The sequence below is a fragment of the Haliotis cracherodii genome, unplaced genomic scaffold, assembly GCF_022045235.1.
Source record: "Haliotis cracherodii isolate W230 unplaced genomic scaffold, xgHalCrac1.p SCAF_19, whole genome shotgun sequence".
Classification (NCBI taxonomy): domain Eukaryota; kingdom Metazoa; phylum Mollusca; class Gastropoda; order Lepetellida; family Haliotidae; genus Haliotis; species Haliotis cracherodii.
Genome location: NW_027266274.1, coordinates 3,437,637 through 3,454,473, shown reverse-complemented (window position 1 = coordinate 3,454,473; position 16,837 = coordinate 3,437,637). Strand labels below are relative to the sequence as shown.

At 43.8% G+C, this 16,837-nt stretch overlaps 1 protein-coding gene across 1 annotated transcript in view; it reads left to right on the top strand.

Annotated features, from left to right (window-relative positions):
- The window catches only part of LOC139467016 (ras-related and estrogen-regulated growth inhibitor-like), a 32,030-nt gene extending 16,051 nt beyond the window's left edge, over positions 1-15,979 (top strand). The window contains exons 2-4 of the mRNA XM_071248726.1: positions 10,671-10,727; positions 11,192-11,265; positions 13,655-15,979. Of these exons, the coding sequence (XP_071104827.1) occupies positions 10,671-10,727; positions 11,192-11,265; positions 13,655-14,068 (545 nt within the window). The 3' untranslated portion in view covers positions 14,069-15,979. The remainder of the gene's footprint in view (positions 1-10,670; positions 10,728-11,191; positions 11,266-13,654) is intronic.
- Positions 15,980-16,837: the final 858 nt, after the last annotated feature.

The window sequence follows — 16,837 nt, the reverse complement described above, 5'->3', positions numbered from 1 at the left end:
TCAGCGGAGCACTTGACGTACAGTTTTCCAAGTCAACATGCATTGCTTCATTCCAGCGGCATATTTTGGGGACCTGAAGGGAAAAAGAGTACCATCCTCGGAGCCAATTTCCAATGTAATTGCATTAGACTCCGCTTGTTTACTCCTCGAGGGGGGAACCAGCAAACATGATTTCCGTTATCGCGATGATTCTAACAAACACTAAACAGACAGTTGGGGAGTGTGCCCTGTTTATAAACAAGCTATTGGTGCAATTAGCGGGACATGCTACCATGCAGCACTCTCTCGCTCAGGCGGATGCTCGTGGTGTAGCTATGCAGGAAGATGGTCGATTTAGAAAATAAGGCACTTCATGAGCACTTTCGGTATTCGTTGTTGTTTATTTACCCCGCAGCGTTATGAGGCTCCAGACCAGTAATTAATTTACTCACACTTACAAATAAACTGAGATAAAGTGATAGATTGCAGAACGTCATGTAGCAGAATCATTCACAGTTTACTTTTTTGTTTTATATATTCACATTAATGTAAGCATCTCTCACACAACCATCAATACCCCTCCTACATGAACTTACGCTGCTTCATACACATATTCCCATTATAAATATAGCCGCTCGTTTGCTCAGTTATTGAACATTAAAACGCTAGGTGATATTATTCCCAGATGTTCACGCGTGTTCCATAAATGTCAGACTGGTAATGGAGTATATGCAAAAGAACCTTCTGGGGTTTCAGCATTCTTTTATTTCGTCTTTGACATTTCTCACACTCTTTAATCTTTTGGAAATTTAGTTTAATCCCATAAAAAGTTGAGTTCATAATGTTTGCTGTCAACAGCCTGACTTGAAGGGAGACGCTTAGACTTACGCAAGTCTCTAATTATTAATTTAAATCATTATTTCTAAATTGTTTAAATCATAAGATGTGCTGAACAAGTTGTCCCTATAAGAGACCGGCAACCTTAGACTGTCCGCTTATCTAGACTGGCCTATTATAAGGATAGAATTACTATACACCCATGGACTTATCATTCAGTACAGCCTTGGAGCAAGGCTAGGAGGCGCTGTGAAGTGGGACATTGATGGCAGCGTTCGGTGACGTCATGTACATGGCGTGGCTGCACATGTGTCGAACCTCGCAACAGGATCTGCAACTGACATGGAATTTTTAAAATTAAATCAATTTGTGGGTGGTAATATTCAGTCTTTGTATCAGGGCTCGCTGGGCGCCACACGTCGCAGCTGAGCCTACAAGTGCAATACATGCATCTCCCGACTCACTGCGGGGAGCGTACCGAGATACAGATGCTAAATGATAACCCCGTTAAATAACTGCTATTCTTTGGCCAAAACAACCTAATTAGACTGAATATTTCGCTAATTTCTGACTCGAAAATGCTTTCAGCATGAGGTAATCGCCAAGTAAATAATACAGTTTTCAAAGTAATGGGTGGAATTCAGTCAGGTTAATTTAGTTACTTCGTTCCCCAACAGCCTGCTTCCTTGCCGCCATGCATGTTTGTGGTCGATACCGGGGGGTGGGCGTGAGTGGGATGTAGTGTGTGTCGAGAGTCCCGAGGGACGGCTGAACGCCCTGCTGTCACACGCACGAGGGTAGACTAGCATCTAGACTCTGAAATGAACATATTTTACAGAAGAAAAAACAGATAGGGAAGAGAATTTATGGGAGTGAGTGAGTATTCCAGTTACCTCACGGCGAGAATTTATGAATATCAACTTCTTTATTATGAGGAACACAACGTTTCGGAGTATGTGCTTTCTCCTTCATCGGGTGAATGTATGTGTATCACTTCTAAATGCCTTTCAAAGACTTAAAAAACATCAACATTTGTTAAATTATCGTAATAAAATATAATAAAAAGGAGCCACGAGACCCTCTTCATTTTCTGCAGTAATCTAGATATTGCCCACTATTATAGACTTGCATGGACTATATTGCATATATTTGTTTCAGGGTCTGTGTGAAAGACTAGCACAGGGGGGCAGGGGTGCGTCCAGATGACGTCACATTAATAATGTGAGAAGGTTGTAAATATACTTGGGTTGTGTAATATATGGACTCAAGTCACGTGCGCCCAAGGTGTTTGCGAGGCTGTCTGTGTTTGAATTGATGTGGCATATATTATATTGTTACACCATGGGACTTCAAAATATATTGTTTCATAACAAATATCAATTATAATATTTCACGGAACTTTGCATCAGCGAGGGTTGTTTATGTAGAGACAGTTCCGTCTCCACCAACTATGGATGCTTTAGCATCTTACAGTCATTCTCTTGCAACTCCTTACAACTATTGTTGAATGTTGACTACATCCTTAATTGATGTGGTACTCTCATCGCTCGCTCATAACATTGTTTCAGTACACTGTCTGGCAGTGTTTATGAGTTATAATGTTGATTTCTATGTAAAATATATAAGTAGAGTAGAGACCCATGCTTGCCGTTAAAGGCGACTATGCTTGTCCTAAGAGGCGACTAACGGCATCGGGGGGTGAGGGTCGCTGACTTGCTTGATGCATGGAATCGTATCCCAAGTGCGTGGATCGCAACAAACAAGCAAGCAAACAGTCAGAGCTATAGATAAGCTTTAGGTTATCTGGGTATTTTACCCAGGGGTTTAATTTTGATTGGGTATCCACAATTTCTGGAATGTATTCAAAAAGATTTTACCCACCTGTTTCTTGATATTTTGGTATTTTAACTTGAAAACCTGCTTCGTAACAATCCCCTTAAATCATTTAAATCTAAATGAATAGTAGATAAGTACATCCGTCTGCGTCTGCTTCTGCTCGCGGCTCCCTCTCCGGGAAGACATTTTTTTTGCAAAACCTAGCATTGTCAGAAAGACGCTCTTTTCTGTAGCACCAATCAGCGAGTGTTGAAGATACAAGTGTTGTACATTAACTAGGCAAGGTGTGCTTTTAGATTGGCATCTATCAATATGTTTGACGCGCAAGCTTTTCCGAATGTATCTGTCGGTAAGTGAATTTTCCGACCAGCTGATACACAATCATTTTATCTAACAGTTGTAATATACTAAATCGTTTTGTCTAATGGTTGTAATATAAGCATTAATTTTATTTTAATGGCGTTTTTTTTATAGTTTTTGTTGCGTATCTGATAGACTGGGATTTGATTTGTCTGCATATTTAAGTTTATTTAATACATATTTTACGCAAATACGAAACTTTTCTCGAGCTCTGAAAAAAACTGTGAAGAATACGCCTAGACCCTATACCATTATATTATTTCTGGTATAAATTATGTGAAGACGTTTTTTCGTGTCAATGATGTGGCTGATGACAGGTGAGTGTCTTGTTTGTGTAGGTGCCATCCCTCTCGGCTGCTGACACGTGTGCGGACGCCACGTTTCATCTAAGATATGATGGCTAATCTCCCTTGTTAATATGATACATAACGTGTTGTTTCAGTGACATGTTGGCAGGTGAAGTATATGTGTGAGCGATCACACTGTAAAGGTCGACATCAGAGAATCGTACACAATATGAGACTAAGGCGATAAACAGCTTGCAGGAATAAATAAAGGTCGCGTGGGGAGAAAGAACGGGAAAGGAAGGTTGCGGCAAGGAAAATGGAGGTGGTGAGTCGATGATAGGGAGAGGGAAGGGTGGTGATAGGGAGAGGGAAGGGTGGTGATAGGGAGAGGGAAGGGTGGTGAGAGGGAGAGGGAAGGATGGTGATAGGGAGAGGGAAGGGTGGTGAGAGGGAGAGGGAAGGGTGGTGAGAGGGAGAGGGAAGGGTGGTGAGAGGGAAGGGTGGTGAGAGGGAGAGGGAAGGGTGGTGAGAGGGAGAGGGAAGGGCGGTGAGAGGGAAGGGTGGTGAGAGGGAGAGGGAAGGGTGGAGATAGGGAGAGGGAAGGGTGGTGAGAGGGAGAGGGAAGGGTGGTGAGAGGGAAGGGTGGTGAGAGGGAGAGGGAAGGGTGGTGAGAGGGAGAGGGAAGGGCGGTGAGAGGGAGAGGGAAGGGCGGTGAGAGGGAGAGGGAAGGGTGGTGAGAGGGAGAGGGAAGGGTGGTGATAGGGATAGGAAAGGGTGGTGAGAGGGAGAGGGAAGGGTGGTAAGAGGGAAGGGTGGTGAGAGGGAGAGGGAAGGGTGGTGATAGGGAGAGGGAAGGGCGGTGAGAGGGAGAGGGAAGGGTGGTGAGAGGGAGAGGGAAGGGCGGTGAGAGGGAGAGGGAAGGGTGGTGAGAGGGAGAGGGAAGGGTGGTGAGAGGGAGAGGGAAGGGTGGTGAGAGGGAGAGGGAAGGGCGGTGAGAGGGAGAGGGAAGGGTGGTGACAGGGAGAGGGTAGGGTGGTGAGAGGGAGAGGGAAGGTTGGAGATAGGGAGAGGGTAGGGTGGTGAGAGGGAGAGGGAAGGTTGGAGATAGGGAGAGGGAAGGGTGGTGAGAGGGAGAGGGAAGGGTGGAGATAGGGAGAGGGTAGGGTGGTGAGACGGGAGAGGGAAGGGTGGGGTGAGGGAAGGTGGTAAGCGGGTGAGTGAGTATGATTTTACAACCCTCAGTATTCCAGCAATATTACTACGGGCACAGGGGAGGAGAGATGTGAGCAGTGAGAAGAGGATGGTCAGTAAAAAGATGGTGGTCATTTAGGGCTGAAGAATCACGTGTGGTAACTGGTGGAATGGAGAAGTCAGCGCGCGTGTTATCAATAATAATATCACAAAGGCTTTGAGTATTCAACAATAATATCAGTTTCACTGTAAGATAAGATAATATTTATTGCATTCCATTACGGGACAAATGCAATTTCCTTTTAACAAAATGACATACATTCCTATGGACACAAAAACCAATCAATATTACTATGTCTCTGAAAAATGGCAGTGAACTTAACATCGTTTTCAATGAATAAATACTTTATACTTGATATTAGGAATTAGATTCATGATATTAAAGCTCCGAAATTATGATGTAATAAGGATCATGTTTTTTCATAATGAATGATTAGCGAAACGGCGTCCAAGGTGATCTCGCGGGGAAGCGAGAGGTCACTGACCTACATCTGCGTCCTACTGCCCTAATTAGCAGGCGCATATCGCTGAGAGTGACCCTGCTGACCGCAGCGATCTCATCAATTGGGTACAGGCCAATAAATGACAAACCCTTGGCTGAATGTTGTAGTAATTGCCGTGTTCACCTTATGAAGTTGCTCGTGTAAACGAAACTGCTGGGATGAAAGGACAGGACTGTGAATGACTACGTATTGACTACCGCACACGTTGACATGGGTTAAAGCGAACCAGTAACTGTGACATTTCCCTGAGTTTATGACCCAATAACACTATCTGATGTAAATTCATGTCTGGTGTCAGTATTCCCGGTGCTACGTGCACTGTGGATGAGAGAGGATCTTGGTGTTGCGTGCTGATGTTGCGAGCACTGTGGTTGAGAGAGGATCTCGGTGTTGCGTACATTGTGGTTGAGAGAGGATCTTGGTGTTGCGTACACTGTGGTTGAGAGAGGATCTTGGTGTTGCGTACACTGTGGTTGAGAGAGGATCTTGGTGTTGCGAGCACTGTGGTTGAGAGAGGATCTCGGTGTTGCGTACATTGTGGTTGAGAGAGGATCTTGGTGTTGCGTACACTGTGGTTGAGAGAGGATCTTGGTGTTGCGTACATTGTGGTTGAGAGAGGATCTCGGTGTTGCGTACATTGTGGTTGAGAGAGGATCTTGGTGTTGCGAGCACTGTGGTTGAGAGAGGATCTCGGTGTTGCGTATATTGTGGTTGAGAGAGGATCTGGGTGTTGCGTAAACTGTGGTTGAGAGAGGATCTTCGTGTTGCAAGCACTGTAGCCGAGATATTGCCTCATTTTTCATGAGTTGCTAATCAATCACACGGTTACCCCTCGATGATGTTTTATGACATGGTTGTAGTGAGGTCTATAACCCGTGGTTTATGACCACGTCACATCAAACGGCCTTGTTCCTTTCATAGTTGGGTATAATAAGCTTGTACTACCTTACACCATTACTAGTGCATTGATGGCGGTCCTTACAAGTTGATCCAATACTACTATAATCCGAGTCTAAAGCTAATCCCGCAGGTGGGTGGATTCATGACGGCCACTTTTCTGTGGTAAGGGTTTGGAATGCGACCCCGTAAATTACCCGTGTACAGTTTTGTCTTGTAAACACCACTTTGATGACTCAGATACGATATCTCTATTTCACACATTTACAACGTCTTCACCCGTTGAATGAATATAGTGGTCTACTGTGCATGCTAGCTGGAGTTCCGGTCATAAATCGGTCATGTCGGAAATGTTTTACATTTTGAAAAAAATGAAATGCCGCGTAAATAGACTTACACGTGCAAGGTCAGCGCTAAGCGCGTCTTGTTGAAAAAAATACACTGAAGGGAAAACACCTTGCAGAAGGCTATGGCAACCATGCTAGGTTACGAAGGGAGACTACTCCAGGCCGTGGAGGTTATCGGGATGGCTGTCAGTACGTTTGATATAGCGAAATCTCTAATTAGAGGTAAGGGGGAAGTGTAGAGAGTCTGATAAAGAGACCGGGTTTGATATAGCAAGTCTGCTCTGGTTCACATCGTAAACATGTCGAGTAGCTCAATCAAATAGATTTCTTGAAGATGACCGCCCTCTAGCCCCCATCAAAGCCGCGGCGATACCTGCTGATATCCCCATCCCGATAGACCTCCAACAGGTGATTAGAGGCGACTCGGCCCCTCGCCACATGTTTATGTGAGGGGATTTGCATGTGGTTGTGTACACTTTCCAACCCGTCTGCAGTCAAGGGGCGACGACGGGGGCAACCTAGCAAGTCAGCAGATGGCACCAATGGTTGCCGCCCCTTTCATACCCTGTTTACATGACGGCGTTTAAAGGATTAATACTGACTGTATGATATAGGCACACGACCACCAGAATCTCTACTTGTAAACGATGAAATTGCAGATTTGGTAGACAAACATCTCGTCTCTGAAATGAAAATATTTTACAGAAAAAGGAGTTGTTAAATTAACTTAATAAAATATAATAAAGAGGAGCCCAGAGACTCTCTTCCTAAACTCAGAGACCATATAATATCTATTATATGGTCTCTGCTAAACTGAAAAAAATCTAGACTTGCCAAATATTATGGTCTTGCATGAGCTGTAGTGGATGACAGACTACAGATTTGGGTGAAGATTGTCTTTAGCTGGGCAGTAATGTCGGGTTATGGGCTATGGGTTATATACCCTAGGTATTTCCAGGGCAGTCTGTGTTGTTAACAGGCCCCCACTACCTCAAACCGAGTTATTCTGACGATGGTAAAAGACACACAATGATGTTGTTGATGAAAGGAGATATTTTCTGTATGTTGTTGTGTTGGTTGAGAGATGAAATCCCGGACGGGCGGCTATACTGACTGGTAGCGACAGGAATGCGGCAACGGGAGCAGTCTTGCTCTTTGAAAGACGACACCTGTTTTCGCACGCCTTGCACGTGCAATAGTTACAGGTCTGATATTATCTTGTGTGGGACTCAGCCATCCAGGAAGTACCGCGCGTGATCACACGGAAGAGCCAATTTGCTATTTACATCATTTCATATCGGAACTATAATTACATCAACTGGTTGCGGTCGCACTATAATTGTACAGGGACGGTGTCCAGTTAGTGGACCGTTTTGTGTTATGAGCTTCCTGTCGCCCAGTGGGAAATATCATTTAAATATTCATGTCTGAGAAACTTGTATCCATGTTATCAGTCCTAGTGAGTCGTTATCAAACTCACACGCCATGCACCCTGACGACCCCACCCTTACATATTGTGTGTACACATTAGAGGTGATAAGACAATATTGTGTTTCTGCACATGTTAGGCTTTAATCTTATCTCACAGACAGAACCTAAATGATGAAGATGCATTGTTTAAATAAGCTGTGTGAAGCGTGTGATAATCATCCCCTGGGAACAATGCGTATCTGCATGAATACTAAAACTTTTATCCAGAAATAAAGTGATCTCATTTCAAAATATAGATCTACAAAATACAAAATAAAATCCAAATGGAGCCCAGAATTATACTTAGTTTTAGCTATAGCTAAGGCAATCTAGACTTTCCAAACCATTCTAGACTTGAGTTGGATTCCTTTTTTAATTTATGCTCTAGGGTCTGAGAAACAGACTTATCTGCATGCCATTTTCTAAGCAGTTCAAGAAATGTAATAGGGTATAGTAGAGCAAATCCACTACAGCCCCAGACAAACTCACTACAGCCCCATCCCTAGACAAACCCACTACAGCCCAAGACCCAGACAAACCCACTACAGCCCCAGCCCCAGCCCCAGACAAACACACTACAGCCCCAGACCCAGACAAACTCACTATAGCCTCAGACAAACCTACTACAGCACCAGCCAAACTCACTACAGCCTCAGACAAACCCAGTACAGCACCAGCCAAACTCACTACAGCCTCAGACAAACTCACTACAGTCCCAGCCTCAGACAAACTCACTACAGTCCCAGCCTCAGACAAACTCACTTCAGCCTCAGACAAACCCACTACAGTCCCAGCCCCAGACAAACTCACTACAGTCCCAGCCTCAGACAAACCCACTACAGACACAGCCCCAGACAAACCCACTACAGCCTCAGACAAACTCACTACAGTCCCAGCCTCAGACAAACTCACTACAGCCTCAGACAAACTCACTACAGACCCAGACAAACCCACTACAGCACCAGAAAAACTCACTACAGTCCCAGTCTCAGACAAACCCACTACAGACACAGCCCCAGACAAACCCACTATAGCCCCAGACAAACTCACTACAGCCCCAGACAAACCCACTACAGCCCCAGACAAACTCACTCAAACTCACTACAGTCCCAGCCTCAGACAAACTCACTACAGCCCCAGACAAACCCACTACAGCCCCAGATAAACTCACTGCAGTCCCAGCCCCAGACAAACCCACTACAGACACAGCCCCAACCCCAGACGAACATACAGATACGCGCGCACACACACACACACACACGCGCGCGCGCTCACAACGCACCCATACCTATTTGTACATTCAAGTATATCCTATGTTATTTGTACGGGAAATGGGGCGTTGAGGTAGCCTGGTGGTTAAAGCGTCGGCACGCCGAAGACCCAGGTTCGATTCCCCCAATGGGTACATTGTGTGAAGCCCTTTTGTGGCGCCCCCAGCAGTGACATTGCTGGAATATCGCTAAAAGCGGCGTAAGATAATGCTCAATCACTCATTCACTTATACTGGATATACAATTTAATGAATATTCCGTGAACCAGGGTATACGGCTATTCAACATTAGCTAGACGATCCTTCAATCTGATTTATTAAGTCATGCCGAATATGTGAAGACGTCAGTTACTGTAGCGGGCTGCATGTTATATATAGTAAATATATCGAAGTGACGCCAGATCATTACCCGTCTTTGTTGTGGCCCCTCGTGGCTGCCCCCATGTGGTCAAGACGTCTCCCCATCATTCTAAGTCGACCACCCCGGCGTCCCTAGCCACGTCTAGACAACACTCCCTAATGTGGGAACATCTCCGACAGCCTGTGTAGTGACACCTTACAACCTCTCTGATCCCGTAGGTCTTATCGCTGAGAGATTGTGTAAGTTGGCAACCCAAATCAGTTACGAGGGGAACAATGAGGCCGTGTGCTGGCGCGCTGGACTTACTGAAACACACAGGTCTTTACCGAGCAGATTTATTACTAACCATCACATATTACTGGTAATACACGTGCTCTATTTTGGAGGGTGACGTTTGGAGGCTAATTAGTGCACCAGATTCGATATCGCCCAGTCTGCCTCTATGTCTGTGTCTTCTTGGGAAACACTTTTTAATTTTTGGTTTACGGATTCGACTAGCCGGCGCCAAAAACACTAAATCAGAAAATAAAAATAGTTTAAATTTATTTTCATTTGTCCGACCGCTCTATCTTTGATGGATTAGAATAAATGGACAGAAGTACAAATAACTAACAAAATATAACTTTCACCTTTCTAAACACATATATGGAACTGTAATAAAATGTAAACATCCTGCACTAAAGAATAAGCAGTACTTTTCCACTAGCCGACCAACCAAAGCTACTGATGTCAAATAAGAAGAAAATATGGAGCTTTACATGTTTACTATTATTTCAACCTAACCAATGAAAGTGTGTGAACCCTAAAATATGAAATGTCTTTCCACAAAACTACTTGTCTACCCACCTAGATATTTTACCTGTCTACCCACCTAGATATGTTACCTGTCTATCCACCTAGATATGTTGCTTGTCTACCCATCTAGATTGTCCGCCTGTCTAACTTTCAACAAGTCTGATTGTGTGCCTCTCCACACAACTGCAACCGTATCACACAGTTTTATCTACGACGCGACGTCATAGATCCATGACACGACAACATGTGTTTCGTGCAGAACGGGCGTGTAAAGTTTTGGAAATCACATGCAGCATATCCTGATAAGAACAAAGACACTCTGTAGTCACACTTGATTGGTTGTTAGTTTTGTCATTAATTGGTACACATTGGAAACATCTCTTCTTAACGTCCACACTTCTCTGTATGTTTGGTACGCGTGTCTTATTCTGTGACCTCTGATTGACCTTCTGTTACGTGAAACACTTGTTCTTCCAGCGCTGGTTGTGCGTTTCCTCACCAAGAGGTTTATATGGGAGTACGACCCGACTCTAGGTAAGTCCTGTATCCACTGTATCTACACAGAATCAACGTTTACAACACCGAGTCCTCAAGGATGCTGCAACTAAAGATACATATTTTCTTTGATATTCGCTTTTATTATTATGTACCTTGAAGTGAGCTAATATCTTCATTTAAATATATAGAATCATATTTCAATCGAATAAACTTACATGTGAGGTACACTTCCAGTCTGCTGTCACGGAATTGTGGTTTTCAGGTTGTAAATGGTCTACGACATACATACATACATACATACATACATACATACATACATACATACATCACACACACACACACACACACACACACACACACACACACACACACACACACACAAAAAAAAAACAACAACAACCACAAACACATACATCATACAATTATCATCGAACACTTTATTTGGACTATCTTCCTTTGGCCATGTTCTGACTATGGTATGATGGCGTCGTGTGTTGCAGAGTGCACGTATAAACACCCCACCAACGTGGACGACGAGCCTGTGCTGATGGAAATACTGGATACAGCTGGAATTGTAAGTAGCCATGTGTGTACTAACTGTAGTTACTGCTGATCATTATTCACAACCGAAATAACAGTTTTGATAAATTTCCAAAACGTGAGTGAGTGAGTGAGTGAGTGAGTGAGTGAATGATCTTTTGTTCGCGCAGTGTCATGCTTGGGAACACCAGTAAAGGGCTTCACACATTGTACTCAAACCTCTAGGCTACTCTCCCGACCCCGTTCTCGCACTTAATTATTTTAACATCAATAGCTGCACTTAGTTTTAGGTGAATAGCACTCGTTAAACGGATAGTGATAGATGGAGCTAAAGTCTAGGCAATCTCAGACGACCGTTATGTTCAATGGACATTGAACATGTGGTACTATTGTATTCCTCGAAGTTGCAGTAATTGACTTGTGTTTCAAAGAAGGCGTGACAAATTGCATTGCCTAAGGTTTGACCAACATGTACAGTGCTTGAACAGAAAGCAGACCACTACCAGTCGGTCATATATCCCCACAACTGCCCACTTATACGTGAACAGACACTGACAGCGCATCGCCACTGGCATGTGCATCCTTCACAAACGGTTAGCTCATGTTTTGATACCAGATGAAAGACAAATATATCACTTAGGAAATACCCTACGAAGCATTGTAATGATTGCCTGGTAGGATGGTATGTGGCTGTCTGTTGGTGCCCCCAGTGTTTTGGTGCTGATGAAAGCTTCTTCAGCCTCCAGCCCGCATGCCGGCCATGTCTCCCCTCCTCCCAATTACCCCATCTTCACCTCCATCTTCACCTTCATCTGTCTCGGCAGCGGCTGCTGTAAAACGTCACGACTTACACAGAAACATATGTCGATGTAGTTTACTGGCGCAAAGTCAGATTCTAGATGAAGCTTTATAGACAAATACCATAATATGAAATCAAACGGAAAGGCGGTCTCAAGGAGTTCCTTTGGTTAAACATTCATCTCCATAAATAATAAAATGGACGTAACGCATATACAGACACAAATCAGTCTGTTTGAGAAGCGTCACGAGACTAAGAAACATTTTATGATCCGAATACAACTGAGTGGGTATTTCTTAATTATGTATTTTATGTATAACACAACAGGCCACATAAACACAAGGCAATTTGGTCTTGGTCCTTGAGGCATGTACATGATAGGTTTGACCCACGTGTAGTGGGGCCGAGTTCACATGAGGAGGAGATCCTAGGGTAGTTAGTTCGTATGAGGTGGAGATTCTTGGGTAGTTAGTTCGTATGAGGAGGAGATCCTAGGATAGTTTGTTCGTATGAGGAGGAGATCCTTGGGTAGTTAGTTCGTATGAGGAGGAGATCCTAGGATAGTTTGTTCGTATGAGGTGGAGATTCTTGGGTAGTTAGTTCGTATGAGGAGGAGATCCTTGGGTAGTTAGTTCGTATGAGGAGGAGATCCTTGGGTAGTTAGTTCGTATGAGGAGGAGATCCTTGGGTAGTTAGTTCGTATGAGGAGGAGATCCTAGGGTAGTTAGTTCGTATGAGGAGGAGATCCTTGGGTAGTTAGTTCGTATGAGGAGGAGATCCTAGGATAGTTTGTTCGTATGAGGTGGAGATTCTTGGGTAGTTAGTTCGTATGAGGAGGAGATCCTTGGGTAGTTAGTTCGTATGAGGAGGAGATCCTTGGGTAGTTAGTTCGTATGAGGAGGAGATCCTAGGATAGTTTGTTCGTATGAGGTGGAGATTCTTGGGTAGTTAGTTCGTATGAGGAGGAGATCCTTGGGTAGTTAGTTCGTATGAGGTGGAGATTCTTGGGTAGTTAGTTCGTATGAGGAGGAGATCCTTGGGTAGTTTGTTCGTATGAGGAGGAGATCCTTGGGTAGTTAGTTCGTATGAGGAGGAGATCCTAGGGTGTTTAGTTCGTATGAGGAAATCCATGGGTAGTAAGTTCGTATGAGGAGGAGTTCCCAGGATAGTTGATCGTTTGAGGAGGAGATCCTTTGGCAGTAAGACCGAGTTCATATGAGGAGTAGACCCTTGGGTTATAGGTCGTATTAAGAGATCTTTGGTATGGTTCAAGTTTATATAATATATATTGTGGGTGCTGTATGGGAACAGTTTGAACAATTATAGACTTGGATAAAGCCCTTGGGTGGACGGTGTGTGTCTGTGTGTGTGAGAAAGATTTATTTTGCCATGTCATAGAGGCGGACACTAATATGGTCTGTGGGTAGTCTAACCCGGACCTTTGACCTTCTGGGTTAACCGTGTTAAAACGAATTCCCCTCCATGCAACCAAATAATCTCATTTGAAAAAGGCTTTGCTAGGACGGTCTCTATTCCTGTTTTTGAACTATGTAGGGAAGGGCAGACGCGTGTGGACGGACCTCCAGTGATGGATGAATTGATGTCTGATGTTGTCTGTTTTCAGCAGGAGGATACCATACACAGGGAAGGCTCTGTCCGGTGGGCGGACGGGTTCGTGCTGGTCTACGCCATCAACGACCGCCAGAGCTTTGAGGAGATGGTTAAGATGAAGGAGTACCTGGATGACCTCAAGAAGACCAATGTACAGTGTGTGCTCGTGGGCAACAAAGTCGACCTGCTACATGAACGCAAGGTGGAGACAACTGAAGGTCAGACTCTGGCCCAGGATATGGCCTGTGCTTTCTTCGAGACCTCCGCTAGTGATGGCGGCCCAGACATTTCCGAACTATTCCACGAACTACATCGTGAAGTACGGCGCAGGAAAATGATAGAGAACAAAGGCCGACGGAGAAGTAGTGCACAACAAGTCCGTCACGTATTCAATAGGATGCTGAATAAGATAGGCAGCACTACATGAATGCATGGGTTGTAGACACTCTTAACTGTGATAAACTGTGATGCAAGAGAGGAAGTGACGTCATTGTCAGGGTCACGTGTCTCTGGGTAACGGTGAGAAGTGCTGGAAAGTCCTTTCCTGCCGAAGCGGGTGTTTTGACCCTTGTATCAAGTAAAAAGTTGAACGTTTTCTGACGAATTTATGCTATATGTGGATGAACATCTGTGATAAGTCAGAAGCGCTAAGAACGCAAGTCCTATTCGTACCTACAGTGTTTCAATGATAACTGGCTCTGTTAGCTGCACCGAGGGCACCTCTTCCAACAAGTGATCTTGGAGGTTGCCGCAAAGCACACAGCATCGTAACGAAATGACCCTTCTTTACATGGTAAACGCGAAAGACATACCCAGTGTATAACACACTCATGTACATTGGTAGGCTTGGGGGTTGATGTGGATGACACGTGTCACACTGAGCGATGTTGACAACAATGACACGCACCTGCGTTGATCGGGTAGTTCATGTGACCACACTGTCGACTTCAAATGTATGTACATATTGTCAGACGGTTTTCCTTTCGGGACTTTTGTGAGAAGTTTTATTTATTTACGCCCAGAATCAACTAGAAACATTACACACGCACTGCACGTAGTGACGTCATTGGCAATGCATGCAGACAAACATTATACACGCACTGCACGTAGTGGTGTCGTTGGCAATGCATGCAGACAAACATTACACACGCACTGTACGCAATGACGTCATTGGCAATACGTGCATGTTGGACCATGTGTATTACCTTGACTGATCAGGTGAGTTAACATTCCTGCACGTGCGCCAACCCATGCTGTTCTCACTATATTACTGTATACCATGGCCAGACTCACGACGTAATTATGTATCACCTATGTGAACAAATGTGTATACCAAATATACAATAAAATATTCAGACAATATGATTGCATGTGTCTTTCGTGTCGAGTGAAAGATCAAAATCCAATAAACAAACCTGTTTCTTTATGAGACTGTTGGCGTAATGCCACTGACTATGAATGATTTGGTTTTCAATCAGAGGGAAAGTTATCGAGCTGACATTCCGGAAACCAGTCCTTAACTCATGGATGGTCAGGCGCACGGACGTTACTAACACAATCAAGTCTCAATTCGTGTCGGAAACTTTTGGTTCGTTGGTTTCTCTGGAAAGCTGACGTCCCACAGGGCGCCATATTGGTGCAGTGTTTGTAGTTTGCTGTCATGAATCGCATGTACTGCACCAATCATGGACACGACACTCTACTTTCCTTTGTTCTGTTTTTAAGGAGAGTGAAAAAAGACAAATTCGATCAGCTGTGGTGATGTCAGAGGTGAGGTGAGATGAAATGGGGTTTAACGTCACGTTCAAGATTATTGCACGTATATGGCCATATGCATGCACGTGTGTGTGTGGATGCCGCACCGGACGAATGCTGGTAACAACAAGAACCATCTTTTACCGTTTTTACCGCCGGGAATCGAACAACACCGACCTTCCTCTGTCTGGGCAGACGCTGTATCCACTAGATAAGGATATGAGAAACATATGAATTGGAAACCCGACATTGTGTTTGCAAGTGAAATGGAGTAAGTTAGTTTAAGTGCTCCTTTGAACAGTATTTAATTATGTCACCGCTGTCAGCTTGATGTTGGAGGAAAGACCAGAGAGATGCAGGGCTTAGACGTTCAATTACCACTTTGATGAAACCCACGGACACGGTGTTGACAAAACAAGGGTGATTCTGAGATCCGAACGCAAAATCATCGGACCTAAAAACGGCAATATATAACACTATCACCATGGTCTATAACATTACCAGATCATACAAAAAACAAAAACTATAATATTTTGATTAAGGAAGAGAATTTATGGATGTCAACTTCTTGGGGAAACACAACGTTTCGGAGTATATGCTTACTCCTCCATTCACCTGATGAGTAAGCATTTTCTCCGAAACGTTGTGTTCCTCATAATAAAGAAGCTGACATCCATAAATTCTCTTCCTTATGTGTATCACCTCTTAATGCCTTTCAAAGACTTATATTTTGATTCTCTAATATAATTTTCACATGATTAAAGAGATGATAAATTGACAGCCATCACCATACACACATGCTAACTCCCTTAACTCATGATCGGGATACGTTTAGAAGGAACAAATATGCCGATGGTTTGTTCTCACTTTGCCGGCAGATTATATGGATTAATTAAGTCTAATTAAATCTAATCCGCATTAGTCGGATTACGGCAGATAAGCAGTCACACATTTACTACATTCACGTTTACTAATTAGCTAATATGAACCATGTTCACGTTACTTGAGGAGAATGGTACTGATATTAGTTCACGTGTCAAAATGAAAGTCTGTCTTCAGAATAAAAGCAGGACAATGATGGAATATGGAGATGGCGTCTCCCATCTGGTTGGATTGTAATATTTTATTGTTGTGATATAATGTATGATGTGCAAATGTAAATGTATATAAAAATGTATATGAAAATAAAGAATTATGTGAAAGAATTGTGTTTTATGGTTCATATGGTAATCATTTGGAATAAGAGCTACCTCACCTTGCCGGCAGTCACTCAATTAATCTGTGTTTAATCCCTCCATTGTTTGTGGTTTATCCCGGGAGATTACCTTAATTACCCTAGACAATACCTGCCGGCAAAGTGGGAACACCCGATGCCGATCGCGTTTTATGCCAACATTTGCAAACATGAACTGTTACATGCCTTTTTCGCCCAATGGAATGC